Below are 15,924 nucleotides of genomic sequence, written 5' to 3'. Positions count from 1 at the left end.
GTAGTTCTCTCATAAGTCATCAATGTTAGCAAGACAAAACAATTTCGTCAGGGAAAATTTTGCTCACACAGAAACACACATGTAAAAAAAAAAAAAAGGGCACTTTTTCAAGGAACATAAAGGGAGAGGTGCTGAAATCCCATTTGATGTCTAAGTGAACACGTGCCTGGTTTGTCTTTTATGGTATGTTTAGTGAATCTGCAGCACTTGAATGTACATGGGGCCCCCTACTGGTGAAATAATAAAGAAACAATCTCTAATGTTTGTATTACTAATCATCTAATCATCTAACAAAGGCACAGGTCCTGCATGCTCACTCTCCCTGCAGCACTTTGATCGGCCGGTGTGTTTTACACGAGAGGATCAGCACCACTCGTCTACAACGAGAGGTGTGATCTTTTTAGGTGGTTTGGAGGATAATGCTGATACCAATGATTTCATATCATTGAAAGCTTAAGATTCAATATTTAATAAAAATGTCATACCGGGAACTTGTGGTGAAAATGACTTCTCTCTGATGATGCATGCCAGACTTCTAACATCAGTCAGAAAAATTAAATAACCGGTGTCTTGTACAGAATTTAAATTATTAGTAACAAAACATATGAGTGTGTATGATTCAATTTCTACCTTTGATCTCGTAGGTGGCTGATTCACTATGAAAAGTGAGCACTGTCTTGACTGAACTTCTCACTACCTCCCTCAGTGTAGCCACCTAGCCTACTCTCGTCTACTTTCACATCTCAGATGAGCGGAGAGGTTCACTGAAAAGAATCAGATCGAAAGACTGATTCAGTCATGATCCTGTTTTATGTCTACAGGCAAAATGGAAAAGAAAAACAGATTTAAAGGGGGGGTGAAATGCTATTTCAGTTTTTTACACTGTTAAAGAGTTGGATTCCCATGCTAAACATGGACAATGTTTCAAAAATTAAGTTGTACGTTTGAAGGAGTATTTTTGTTCCCAAAATACTCCTTCCGGTTTGTCACAAGTTTCGGAAAGTTTTTTTCGAGTATGGCTCTGTGTGACGTTAGATGGAGCGGAATTTCCTTACATGGGTCCTAGGGCACTTCTGCCGGAAGAGCGCGCGCTCCCGTATAGCAGAGCACTGAGAGCACAACAGACTTCACTGATCAGAGCGAGAGCGTCGCGAAAAGTCACAAAAGAAGTGTGTTTTTGGTTGCCAGGGCAAGACAACCCTGCACAGATTACCAAAAAAAAAAAAAAAAACAGCATTAAGGGACCAGTGGATGGAGTTTATTTTTACAGAGCATCAACGGAGTTGTGCAAGTGTTTTTGTTTGTTCCCTGCATTTCGAAGGTGCTTGTTTTACAAACAAGGAAAAGTTTGACAACGGATTTGCGTATCGTTTATTTCTTAAGGATGATGCAATCCCAATGAAAAAGGGTCACGATCGTGTGTTGGAACCGCAGGCGGTGAGTAAAACTGCTTAAAATATCTCTGCCTCCTTGTTAGTGCGTCCCCTCCCATGCCGGAGACCCGGGTTCGAGCCCCGCTCAGAGCGAGTCGTTGCTGCTGCTGCTCTCCTTCAGTTTCAGCCTCAGGATCTGATTCTGGATCATAAATAAATGGCTGAATCTGACTGTAAGCCATGGTTTGTTTTGGATGATGGTTTTTCCCTCACGGTAATGTCACAGCTTCCAGACGCTCTCAGACGCAAAAGCCTACTGGCGCTCGTGATTCTTTAGCTCCGCCCACACGTCACGCCTCCAGCCGGTTGTGTTTTTCCGGGAAAAATCGGTAAAGACTATCTTTCTCTTATGAATATAATAAAACTAAAGACTTTTTGGAGTTATGAAGGATGCAGTACTACTCTATAGGTACTCAAGATTAACAGGATATTGAGTGAAAACGAGCATTTCACCCCCCCTTTAACTGACAAAACTGAAAAGTCCAAAATTAAGAAATGCTAAATTTACGGCATGAATATTGGACAATGAAATACTAATTTGGCCAGTGGGGTTTAAAAAAATCTGTTGAGAAAAATGATGCATATAAAATGCAAGTGACTTTAAGAATTAAGGATTAGAATTCAAGTTAGACTGAATTAGAGACAGATCTTATGCATTTCCAGATTGTGATGCACATTTGGGTGAAGAGTATAATCAGAACTGGTGAACAGGACTAATAGATCGGTAGGGGTATTGATCCTAATCCACCACGGGACTCCGGTAAGAAGTGTGACAGGAGACAGGGCATTGTTCAACTCTTTATCTGAAGTATTTTAGGGTTCACAGCAGATGGCACAACATTACTCCAATTAGACTGGATATTGTACAAGTTATGGGCACAAAGTGTTAAATGTGGTCTTTCTGAAATTAACAGAATAAACAAACATCAGTTTACATCTGCTAAATATAAATTACAGATGTGTAATGGAACTAACAAGCATAAACATTTGAATCACGGTATATCTTATATATAACAACATTATAAACAATGTAAGGTTCGATTACACAAGCTGAATATTTAAACACAACAGCTGACCTATAATCAGGTATTATTAAACTTACATTCAATCACGCACCTGATGAAAATGGCGGAGCAATCGGCTATTGAAAATGAAAGTGAAACTGGAATAGCGGAACATAAACGAATAGTCGATCATTGACCTGTACTTGAGCTGACCTGACATGTCCATCAGCACTGGGTATCAGTTTGACAACCCGACCAATTGGCCACTGGCTCTGGGAAGCTGCGGGTCGATTATCATGACCACCGTATTCACCGTGCCATTTCTGGCGAGTCTGGAGACCCGGTAGGTAGTGTCGTGTAAAGTAAGACCAGAAATGATCGATGATAGTCTGGGAATGACGCCAACGACGCTTGGACAAGGGCTCAGGGGTGTAGACCACCTGGGGAAACGAGGTGTCTCGCCGCCCCATGAGAAGCATATTTGGGGTAATTGGATCCAAGTCCGCCACGTCAGATGAAACGTATCCCAAGGGCTTGCTGTTCAGGATACCTTCTACTTCGATCAGTACAGTCTGAAGGACATCTTCAGGCACAGACTGACTCCCGATGACTGCTCGCAATGCCGACTTTACAGATCGGATCTCCCTTTCCCATGCGTCTCCGAAGTGGGGTGCGGCCGGAGGATTCATCCAAAAAGTTATCTGATAGCTAGCCAGCTGCTTCTGCATTTTGGGCTCCATCTCCTTGAAAGCTTCTCCCAGTTCGGTCTCGGCTCCGCGGAAGTTAGTACCCTGATCTGATATGATCTCAGATGGGGTTCCTCTACGTGCTATGAAGCGCCTTAATGCCAGTAAGAATGCATCAGTGTCGATGCTGCTGAGCAGGTCAAGGTGAATGCATCTGGTTGTCAGGCACTTGAAGATGATCTCCGTCCGACAGCCAATCTTAACCCTGAATGGCCCGAAGCAGTCAACTCCAGTAGAGAAGAAGGGGGGTTGGTACAATCGTAGGCGAGCTGAGGGTAAGTCAACCATAATAGGCAGAGTCGGCTTAGCTCTCCACTTCTGACACTCTATGCACTCTCTCTGGTGTCATTTGATGGCTTGCCTGCCCCTTAGGATCCAGAAATTGCGACGTAGCTCTGCGAAGACCCTATCAAGTCCTGGATGGAGTAGACGCTCATCAAAGTGCTTAACGATGAGCTTTGTCGCCTGATGATGGGGATCATGAACCACTGGGTGAATCTCGATTTTGCTGAAGCCATCCAATCGCCGTATCCTACCTCCCACACGAATTAGACAGAACTCAGGGTCGAACTCGGGTGCAAGCGTGTTCAGATGGCTGGGTGTGGGTACAAGGTTCCCTGATTTTAAAGCCTTGAATTCCTCTGGGAATGATTCCTCCTGACATTGACTCAAGATGAGAGCTTCTGCACGACTGTATTCTATGGATGCTTTACCAGTATCTTGGGCGGCCGCCCCATGGAGGGACCGGTATGTTGCATCGACTAAGGCACTCCAAGAAGTATACTGAGCTGCATCAAGCATGTCTGGATTTCGATCATCTGTGACTAATCCACAGAATATGGCTTTCCTTGTTTCTGAGGTATCCTCTCGGGCCTCTACAAGGGGCTTGACTGGCCAATGGTAAGGCGGTTCACGGAGGAATCCTGGGCCTCGATTCCACATGTCAGAGTTCGCCAGCTCCATGAGCGTCTTCCCTCTGGTAATATCGTCCGCTGGGTTATTTGAAGAGTCAACGTATCACCAAGAGTGGAGCTCAGTCAACAACTGAGCCGGGAGCGCCGGGCCCTGCTCCAGGGGAACCGTGTGAAATCAAGAGATGGGGTCTCTCGGAGCGCGATGACTTTCCTCTGGAGCAGTCTCTGGATGAAACATTGAAACATGCGTTCCAACAGGTCCGTACCATCGACGGCCAGCTTCTCCAGCCTACCCAAACGCTCTCCTATCAGTATTTTGCCATTTTAAAAGATCGGTTGTATCGAGTGACCCAAGATGCTCGGACAAAAGAAGATACAACCCAATTGTTAGTTCCAAGGAGCCGCAGGTAAATGCTTTTCCAAGCAGCTCATTCTAATCCAATTGCGGGCCACCTGGGACAGGCTGCCACACTAAATCGCCTCATGACCCATTTATTTTGGCGGGGCATTCACGAGAATGTGCGCAAGTGGTGCGCGTCTTGTCCTGAATGCCAGTTGGTAAACCCACCAGCCACCCCAAAAGCGCCATTGCGCCCCCTCCCATTAATGCAGGTCCCCTTCGAGAGAATTGGTATGGACCTCATCGGGCCATTAGAGCGATCCACAAGGGGACATCGTTTTGCATTAGTCATAGTTGATTATGAAACACGATATCCTGAAGCAGTGGCCCTCCGCAACATTTCGGCTAAGAGTGTGGCAGACGCACTGTTTCGTTTAATCTCCCGGGTGTGGGTTCTGAAAGAAATCCTCATCGATCAAGGCATGGCGTTTATGTCACGTATGTTATGCGAACTTTATGAATTATTGGGCATTAAATCGATTCGTACAGTGTCTATCACCCACAAACCGACGGCCTGGTCGAATGCTTTAATCGCACGCTTAAGTCAATGATTCGGAAATTCGTGCAGGAAGATGCCAAAAATTGGGATAAGTGGTTAGAAGCCTTGTTGTTCACTGTGCGAGAGGTCCCGCAAGTCTCCATGGGGTTTTCCCCCTTCGAGCTTCTCCACGGACGGCAGCCGGCTGTACAACAGGAGAGAAAATTTGCACCGGGAGAGAAAGTACTTGTAATATAAAAAGTTATATTTTTGGCAAATGAATTTTAATTAAAGTAGATTATTTGTTAGAACCGATCGATGGAAGGATGGAGAAAAAATTTGTCTTTTGTAAGGAAAACTGAGGACAAACCTCACTTGTGTTATAATTCTGATCATTTTATTCTGATGAACCAATTGAGTGAAAATTAGTCCAATGCTTGTTATTCAAAGACTGAATTGGTTGTTTGAAAGATATAACACTAAATTTCTAATGTTTCTAATGTTTATTTTCCCTAATCTGTACACAAGGAAAACCTTAAAATATTCAAGTCATTCTCCCCATCGAACGGAAGACATTATTATTGTGACAATAGTGGTTTTCAGGATGGTCTTTGTTGTGTTTATTTCGGCTGCCTGAGTAAAAACATGAGAAAACTCCATCGTAAGTGTCAGTATTTGTGAACAAAGAGCTACATGTGGGTTTTGTTCATACTAAATGCTGTCTTTTGATTCATCTTTTGTAGTACATATGGTGCTAAGAATTACAGTCATGATTGCACGATACCATTCACAGGAGAGTCAGTAGTCACCTTACTTAATAATAACCTTCCCCAATTTATGGATTGCATCCCATTCCGATTGGACCTACTCTGGGACAACAATATGCCCCCAGCATCCACATAAGATCTGGTAAGATCTGCAAACATCTACCGGTTTCAAAAAGAATAAAGCCTAGCACATTCTACAAGACCAAATGTTGTTGAACTTTTATTGTTTTAAGTCTGTGACAAGAAGTTCATGTTGCAACAAAATCGCCATACTTGTGTTTAATATCATTTATTCATCCTCAAGCTCAAAAGACGATATGTTGAAGAATGTTGGTAACCAGACGGTTGATGGTAGCCATTAACTGACTTCCATTTTATTTATTTTTCCTCTGGTAATATCAAGGAAGTACACGTACTGTAAAATAAAGTGCAACCCACAAAAGCTTCTTATTGGAGGAAGGTGTTCTCTAAATATTGTCTAAAAGGTTCTTTGGGGAACCCAAAATGGTTCTTCTCTAGCATTGCTAAGAGAATCCCCTTTTGTAACCTTAATTTTTAAGAGTGTATAAACTTATAGCGCTCCAAATTCAGACTACCTAAATCCATTTCATAAAAACTAATATATAATATAAAACATGTTTTTAAAAATATTTGATATATTTTTCGAGCAAATCACGAACAGAATCTGATTGTAATGTTTAGATTTACATAGTTTCAATCCAAACGGTACTTATTCTCCTTTCTTCCGCTTTCGTTTCTCAACAGTTGTTTGCGTGACGTTGATTACAGAAAAAAGGAAAAAAACTACGACTAGTTCATTAGAAGCCCACGAGCTGATCTGGTAACACTGTAAGCGTCAAGAGAAGGCGATGGCGTCCGCCTCAGCGGTTCTCCTGCTACTGTCTGCGGGTTTATTCACGGTAACAGACGGTAAGTTTATTACAAAAATCTAAGAAACACTTTAAACATGCGTTTGGGCGGTTTACCGATGGCGCCAAGTAGAAAAATAATTTATACAGCACTTGATTTATCGGTACTTTTTAAACGATGTTCATATTATAATGTCCGTTCTCTTGATTTCTACTTTCTACTGTTCTTTTAGGCTCTGGAGATGACTGTGAGAGCTACTTCACCAGCGATAACGTGTACAAGCCTTCGTTTAGCTGCGGGGTTGGGAAACACTGCTGTGGAAACTGCCATCTCAGATACTGCTGCTCCTCTGAATCTTCGAGGTTATCCGAACATGAGCAAGATATGTGCACTATGTAAGGATTTTCAAGCCTTTTCTTTCTTAATACAATTGTCCGTGAGACCCAAAAGTTACTTTTTATACACCCTCACGTAATTCCAAACCAAGGTGGTTTGAATGTTCAAAAATGACACACACACACACACACACACACACACACATATATGTTTGGGTCAGTTAATGCTTTAAAATCCCTCATCATCCATAGCTGTGAACTACTGATAATTCTGTGAACTGAATCATGGTACAATCAAGAAATTTACAGTATTGTGTAAAAGGGTTAGTTTACCCAAAAATGAAAACTAGCTTATGTTTTATCCACCCTCGAAGCATCCTAGGTGTAAATGACTTTCTTCTTTCAGACAAATCCAGTCATTATATTGTGTTATATATATGGAGTTATATAAAAACTATCCTGGCTATTCCGAACTATAATGTTGTAGTCAGCGCGCGTTGCAGTTGAACACTCCAGAAGTCAAGCGAAAATTGTGTTTATTACTTTTTAAATATAGATATTTTTCTTACAAAAACATATGGATTCGCTCCAGGGGGCCTTTATTCATCCCCCGGACCGTGTGTGGTACGTTTTATTATGAATGTTTGAAGACTGTTCAACTGCAAAACCTGCTGACTACAGCCAGGATAATTTTTAATATAACTTCGACTGGATTCGTCTCAATGAAGAAAGACATATACACCTAGGGTCAGTAGTGTGCCGTGGGGTTTTAGCCAGGGCCTTTAGTAAACAACTGTAAACTACATACCATTACACATCTATCATACATATCCATTAGTAATGCACCGGTCGGCCTTCTTTCCAACCCACGGGTCCCGCTTCATAAATGGATTTTTAAAAATGTTGTTTTTAGTGACCCACCCCAACCCGCCCCGCAAATAAAGTGCTCTCGATTATGAGATGACCCGCGCATCACTAATAACTATATAATTTGCGTATTATGCCGCACACTGGCTCTCAACGACAATGACAGCTGATCAACAATTTCAACAGTAGACTAGATGGGGGTGGGTTAAATTCCCTACATAGATCAGCAAAAGTAATCCACCAATACACGATTCGCTATGAACAGTCACGTCACTCTAAAATGACGACACGCTCACAGCAGCAGAACTGTACAAATGCTGGACATCCACACACCCCACCACAGTATTATCAGAGCCAATTTATAAGAGACATGCTACTTCCTCAATCCTCCATACAACTATATAAGGAAAACCTGTAATGGCAAAGATGGCGGTTGTATGCACATGTCCCGCTCCTCCCGCTGGAAAGCCAATCATCTGCTTTGAACAGTCAAGCCGGGAAACATTTAAGCCTATCGTCTGGTTCCACTGACACATGCACACAGTTGCAGCGAATTGTGGTGTGTGCAAGATCAGATGGAATCCACATAGAAGAGGGTGATAACAACGCGAAGGCACCGGACTACCAGTTAAAGCATTTTATATCGACCAAAAATATGTTACCTTACATTCTAAGTAAAAGACACCGGCATTCTGGATAGAGACGTAAATGAAGTTGGTGTCGGGAACCCTTTCGCATGCGTGGTAAAAGTAAAAGTTTCTATACATACAGTTTTTACGTCCGGGTGACCAGTGAAAGTGCAGTTCTGACTCCCTGCCCATTCATTTAGATAGGAGCCTGGTCTTGATAGCTGCCTGGAGGCATTGCCAAGATGGCGGCCGAGTGGCACGACTTGCCTAAAAAGACATTGGTATTATCAACCACCATGTACACCTCCATAAAAATGTGCATGAATCAATACTGTTCAAATAATAAAGCACTTACCTGTCACTTGCAAATAGTGCGTCTGTCATTCCATGTCCCTTTACTCGTATTAAAAAAAATAAACATGGCCAAATAACTTCTTGTGCTCAGTGCTAGTAGTTTATCCTTCAGTTATATTTTTTTTGTTTGCAAAAGAGCGCCTTTAAAAAGGTAGATCAGCAACAAGGTTTGGTGTAGAGGCGCCGGTGACACCGGCTTGGAAATTCCCAACTAAATGCAGTGTTGCCCAATTGGGCTACTTTAACAATGTTGCCGCGGGTTGTCTGCTGGTTGAAGCAACCTCAGTGACGTGATATTTAGCCCCTGGAATGTGATCTTTACCAGGAGAACCCCGCCAAAAACGTGTATTTAACTCCTGGAACACGATTTTTAAAGTTGGACACCTCGAAAACGTGATTGGGTGGGTTTTGTCGAGAAAACCTGACAACCCTAGCTGGGGGAAGCACTTGGCATGTAGCTGGTCCCAGAGGGCGTGCTGTCATGGAACGTCAAAATTTGATTGGCTGATGATTCTGTCACTAATGTTCGTTACAAATCAGATTCAACGACTTTGAACAAAGGAGAATCACCATCAAAGTCCTTTTATAAATTGTCTCCGGCACTAACTGTGGTGCTGGCCCAGTTATTACAGTCTATGTGCAGGCCGCAGACCTTTTTATTTTTATGTAGGATATTCCAGTTCATCCTCAACGAAACTAATCATAGGCCATTTTGTGGGCATGACACAAATGAAAATGATACCTAAATAATAATAATAATAATTTTTTTTACACAATTTTAATTTTTATAGGCGAAGCACAGAAGACCTTGCTGTCCCTGAGAGCCCACCACTGCCTGAGATGTATCAAGGGTGAGTAAAACACAAGCTAATTTTTTTTTTTTTTGAGCTTAGTCTAATCGTTGATGTAAATCTCAAACCCTATCTTGAAATGAATATTTCCTGAATTGCATCAAGTTCTGTCCTTCCCTTTTCTTGCATTACCCACCATTTCCTGTAGAGGTTGTGTTTTTTTTTTACTTAAATGCTGTTTGCAAAAAGCACCCTACTCACTCCAGGTGCATGGTACAACCCCTTTTTTACTTATAAAACAAACACTTTAAAAAGCTGTTTTGTTTTTGTCAATTTAAAGACAAGGCAGGAGAGAAGTAGTATGATGCAACTTCTACATTTTTGAGGATGTTAACGTGGTGACCCAGGCAAGATGGGGCATGATCAAAGGAGTTAAAAACTGTTGTAAGAAATATTTTAAAGAAACAAATGTTTTCTTTTTTTTTAGTGGCAATGTTTGCAATTATGGCCCTGGTTTGAATCCTTATTTTATATTAATGTTTATAATGACATTATGTTATTAATAATCCAAGCACAAAGCAGCTAACCAGTGTGTTTTGATTAAACCAGTTTTATTGAAATGTTAAATAATCATATTTTAATATAAATACGATTTATAGATTGCATTATATATTAAATATACTAGATGCTTTTTCTAATCCTTGTTACTTCATGTCTTTATCTGTCCAGCAACAGAATCGATAGTATTGTCATTGGTTCAACATTAGTAGGGGTTGTGGTCCTCATCGTCTTTTTCATCTGCTGCTGCTGCTGCTGCCCCTGCTGCTGTTTCTATCAAATGTGCAGAAAACCCAGACGTAAGTGTTTTAGTGTTAAAGAAATACTTGAACAACCACTGAAAATGTACTTGTCCACTTGCCATTCAAGATGTAGATGAGTTTATTCTTGATCAGAAAAGATTTGGCAGTGAACGGGTGTTGTCAAACTAGAGACTCCAAACAGCTGATAAAAACATCACAATGATCCACAAGTACAGGTGCATCTCAATAAATTAGAATGTTGTGGAAAAGTTCATTTCAGTAATTCTACTCAAATTGTGAAACTTGTTTATTAAATTAAATAACCAAAGACTCAAACTACTTCAGTCTGTGTGCATTTTAATTGTGATGATTTTGACTCACATTTAACAAAAACCCATTCACTATCTCAACAAATAAGAATATGGTGACATGCCAATAAGTTAATCAACTCAAAACACCTGCAAAGGTTTCCTGAGGCTTCAAAATGGTCTCTCAGTTTGGTTCACTAGGCTACACAATCATGGGGGAAGACTGCTGATCTGACAGTTGTCCAGAAGACAATCATTGACACCCTTCACATTCATTGCTAAAGAAGCTGGCTGTTCACAGAGTGCTGTATCCAAGCATTTCAACAGAAAGTTGAGTGGAAGTAAAAAATTGTGGAAGAAATAGATGCACAACCAACCAAAAGAACTGCAGCCTTATGAGGATTGTCAAATAAAATCTATTCAATAATTTAAGTGAACTTCACAAGGAATGAACTGAGGCTGGGGTCAAGGCATCAAGAGCCGCCACACACAGACGTGTCGAGGAATTTGCTGAACCACAGACAACATCAGAGATGTCTTACCTGGACTAAGGAGAAGAAGAACTGGTCTGTTGCCCATTAGTCCAAAGTCATCTTTTCAGATAAGAGCACGTTTTGTATTTCATTTGGAAACCAAGGTCCTAGAGTCTGGAGGAAGGGTGGAGAAGCTCATAGCCCAAGTACTTGAAGTCCAGTGTTAAGTTTCCACAGTCTGAGATGATTTGGGGTGCAATGTCTTCTGCGGGTGTTGGTCCATTGTGTTTTTTGGGAACCAAAGTCACCGCACCAGTTTACCAAGAAATATTGGAGCACTTCATGCTTCCTTCTGCTTACCAGCTTTTTGAAGATGCTGATTTCATTTTCCAGCAGGATTTGGCGCCTGCCCACACTGCCAAAAGCACCAAAAGTTGGTTAACAAATCAATCATTAAGATGCTTTATAACATGAAATTGTAACTTTTGCCCAAAATGCTAGTCCTCTATACATAATATTGCTATCTTCAACAACAACAAAAAAAGAGGTCTTGTCTGAATCAGGAGAGATATTTGCCCAGACCAATCTTTGTTTACAAGTGAAAATAGTCAAAACCGTTCTAAACTAATATGTTGGTGGATTTTTATGTGAGACTTTTTCACAGGAGAAATTGCTGTTATGGTTTACTTAGTCCATAAGCGATAGTTAAAAGTAAAAAATGTTTTGATAGATTTGTTTTTTGGAAATGTGTGCCTTTTTGCTTCACAAGACATTAGCTACTTTTATCATGTAGACTGCTTGTGAATCATTGTGATGTTTTTATCAGCTGTTTGGACTCTCGTCCTGACGGCACCCATTCACTGCAGAGGATCGGTGATGTAATGCTAAATTTCTCCAAATCTGTTTTGTAATACTTTAAAAACCTTATCATCACGGGAAGAAGGAGGCGGGAACCGGCAGACAATCAAACAAAGACTCTAATTACAAAATAAACACAAAACAGCGCGACAGCCCCTCGCAGACAACTGCCGCGCACAAATAAAAACCAAACACAAAATAAAGCCCAGGCCTGGTCTTCTCTTGTCCTTCCTTGTCATCGCTCCTCTTTTATATCCTTCTGATCTCCTCCGTGGGACTCGAGACCGTTGAGTGGAGCAGGTGTCCCTCATCTCCAATCACTCAATCAGCCTCGCTCCATTCCCACGGCTCTCGGCCCAGCCCCACTCATCACAGTTCTGATGAAGAAACAAACTCGGGTTTATAAATGATTCAGGGGGCTAACAAGATTGAACTATTAATTGATTTCTGTCTTGTTTTTTTTTCTCCCACAGCTGTGGTACAAACACATGTAACTACAGTCGTGAATACACAATCCATTCAGCCGCAGCCGGTAATGCAGGGAGGCCAGTACCCACAATACCAACCAGTGCCGACTCAACCAGGTTACGGGGGTCAGCCTATGCAGACAGCACCATATCAGGGACAGTCATATGCACCAGGACCCCCACCCTCGTATCACGTGGCCAGTAAGAACACCTAGTGCTGGATACACTGAGACCATAAAGTAGTCTTTTCTGTGAAAGTAACTAGTGTCTTTTACTGTTTCCAGTGAATCCTGGATATCCCACTACTCAGGGAGGCCAGGCCATGTACCCCATGCAGCAGCCCACCCAGCCGGTTCATGCTCCTATGCTTTCAGAGACATCGAAACAGCCAGCTTACAACCCAGCCTACATGCAGCCACCAAACACTGGTTACTAAACCACAACCGTCTGTAAAATCAGTCATTGCTGGATCGTGGAGTTTGACGCACTTTCGCAAGGCAGTAAGAATGTGCATTATACAAGACTCAACATAGTTTTTTGAAATTGTAAATAAAACAGAACAAAGATTATTATAGAAAGTTTCACGTGAAAATACCATTTCAGTCTTTCTACAAGCAAAGAGTGAAAATTGTTTCTACAATTTTTTTTTTAAATGCAGTTTAAGATTTATATTAGCGTTTTCTGCTTTCAGTATTATGTATTCTAGTATACACGGACATACAATATAAAATTAAATGTACTAAAAAGACTAATCTAAATCTATTATTATTTTTGTTAGTTAATATTCTTTAGTTACAGCTCATGTAATTCTGTTATTGAGTTTTCATATTAAGTTTCATTGTGTAGACCACATAAAAATGTTTTGTTTTTTTCCCTCAATTTCAAATGGCAGGAAGTGTGATTCTATTTAAAGAAAGTGTGAACTAGTTTTTTTCCTTTGAGGGTATAAATGCAACCGCATTTGAATAACAATGAGTGTCACGAAATTTCCACTGACATTCTGTACCAACAAGTTTAAATCCACAAACTCGCTTTTCAAGCACAGAATGGCTGTTAAGGTAGGGAAAATATTAATTTTGTTATAGCAACCTTTATTAAAGCATTAGGAAACCCCCGTCCCAACATTTGCAGTGCCTTTTCAGATTGTATTTTACTGTTTCAGGTGACTTTGCTTTTTTGAGATGCAGCCTTTTTGTTTAATGGCTATACATTCTGAATATTTTTAATTGCCGTTATATGTTTTTTTATGTGTGAACGATGTTCTCAACATACTTTCAAACTCAACATAGTCGTCCAAACCCTCTGTAGTTTGGACTGTCTTTTATGCAATGTTTGGTAAACTTGCAGCACTTGAATGTACTTGGGTAAAAACTGTGTAAATTCAAAAAATGGTGTAATAAAAAAGAAACAATCTCTAGTGTTTGTATTGTTACTTATCATCTAAAAGGTACGACATGCTCACTCTCCCTGCAGCACTTTGATCTGCTTATGTGTTTGATCTTTTTAGGTGGATTGGAGGAGAATGCGTAACTGATGATTATTTATCATTGACAGATTCAGATTTGGATGCACCTGGGCCACGCCCACGCTTAGGCTTAGGCAGACTGCTCTCACTGCAAGAGCATGAGCGTCGCGTAGCACTTTAATCCGCAGGTGTGTTACACGTGAGGATCAGTGCTCCTCATCTAATGAGTGCTCTGATCTTTTTAGACCGGTGCCGTTTTTCCCAGAAGTTAACGATGAACACACCTAGGCATGGCACGCCCCTACTTTGTGCTAATCCACTTTTCTACTTCTGCCGCCCTCACCTCTGTTGACAGCACTGAAGAAAAAGGGATGCAAGCCATTTCTGTGGCTGATTTTCAAAGCACTTCCCTGCTGCTCAGAAGTTGTAACACGTCATGTGCCACTTCCTGTCTAACCGCTCCAGCACTGTAGAATTAGGTTACTTACACCAGTATGCTCACAGGCTCTCTTCAGAGGTATTATTCAAACTTCAGTACAGGACAACAATGCTCACGTTGTCCAGTCTGAAGTGCAAACACTGTTTGCAAAAGGAGACGTAGAAATGGTTTCTTTAGTGAACAGTGAGTCGGCCTTTTTACTGCTGCTACTTCCTTTTTCCCAAAGAAGATAGCGGCTCAGATTCCCACAGTAGCCCCCTGGCCGATATCATAGAGGAAGGACCTCTTCTCGCAAAAAAGGGCACGATTTGGCATCCCTGGCCAGAGATGTGGAGCCTTCATGTTTGGCAAAGTCTTTGCAGCTTCCTGCAAGTGTAACTCCATTTTGGAGGCTATAGCTCTGTCTACAACCGAGACACACTGCACAATGTTTGGATGTCCCAGACAAAAGATTGGCATTGTGAAACAATCGTGGTGATTTCAGTGATCGTGGCTCCTAATCGGTAGTCCTATGTCGCACAGTGAGAGAGGTTCAAAGATGGCCGTTGTCACAGTTATGTGACCAAAGATAGCCTACGATAATTTTCTAAGTAATTCATGTTTATCACACAGTGTGTTTTCAGTTACGACTAACGTTTACTGAGCAACCTGTAAAAATGCGAAGAAATCAACACGACATGGCTCTAAAACACAAAACTGCTTTTATTTCTTCCACTTTCGCCACTCCTACTTTTTTCAGCACTCATAAAAACTACAACTGTCAAAGTGTAATTCATTATGCTGTTTTTCTTTACTACTAACGCATGCTAATGACTTTTTATTCTTGTATAGAAACGTGCGTCGTAGCCTAGGAGTCAAAAGGGAGGGAGGCAGATCTGAATGTGATTGGCTGCATTCAAAATTGCACACTTCCCGTCATATATCAGGCCAAAAACAGTATGTGAACAGAGTAACTGTGTTGTGGAAAGTTACTTTTAAAAGTAAAGCATTACAATATTGCGATACTCCCAAAAACGTAACTTATTGCATTACTTAGCTACTTTTTATGTAAGTTAATGTGTGACATTACTTTTTCGTAAATTCTTTTTTTAACTTATATGTTTTTAATATAAAAAGTTCTATTTTTGGCAAATGTAAAAGCCCTTTTACATCAAAAGTGAAATGAAAGCTTCTGGTTGAAGGAAAGGTAAATTTACATCTGTACAGTAGGAGGGCACAGCTCAAACAAACCTTTCAGCAAACTGTTCAGCGTCAATTTGAGAAACACTGAATCTGTTTTTGTGCCATTGAGATGAGTATATGTATTTTCACATTTAGTCTAGAATTACAGTAAGCAATATGTTTACATGGTGCACACAACACCTTTGCACTAACTCCCGATTTTTCTCTCAACATAAGGACAGTAGAGCTGTCGGTCAAAAAAGAGAAAACAATATTTTAAAAACTCTGATATTTTCTTGCAAATAAAAATTTAATTAATTACTTTACTAGATACTTTTAAAAAAGTATCTAAAAGTGTTTTCCTC

General features: G+C 40.9%; 1 protein-coding gene across 4 annotated transcripts in view; it reads left to right on the top strand.

The window, feature by feature from the left end:
* The window catches only part of LOC113064721 (protein shisa-5-like), a 54,255-nt gene extending 40,344 nt beyond the window's left edge, over positions 1-13,911 (top strand). For 2 of the 4 annotated variants that reach the window (XM_026235606.1, XM_026235607.1), the window contains exons 2-6: positions 6,845-7,007; positions 9,589-9,648; positions 10,318-10,445; positions 12,501-12,695; positions 12,779-13,911. In XM_026235606.1, coding sequence (XP_026091391.1) covers positions 6,845-7,007; positions 9,589-9,648; positions 10,318-10,445; positions 12,501-12,695; positions 12,779-12,930 — 698 coding nt within the window. In that variant the 3' untranslated portion in view covers positions 12,931-13,911. Of the gene's footprint in view, positions 1-6,511; positions 6,673-6,844; positions 7,008-9,588; positions 9,649-10,317; positions 10,446-12,500; positions 12,696-12,778 lie in introns of those variants that run through there. The other 2 variants (XM_026235609.1, XM_026235605.1) reach the window with 2 other exon arrangements.
* Positions 13,912-15,924: the final 2,013 nt, after the last annotated feature.

The sequence above is a fragment of the Carassius auratus genome, chromosome 47 (assembly GCF_003368295.1).
Source record: "Carassius auratus strain Wakin chromosome 47, ASM336829v1, whole genome shotgun sequence".
Classification (NCBI taxonomy): Eukaryota; Metazoa; Chordata; class Actinopteri; order Cypriniformes; family Cyprinidae; genus Carassius; species Carassius auratus.
Note: the sequence above shows the minus strand (reverse complement) of the source record. Positions and strands in the feature narration are given on the sequence as shown.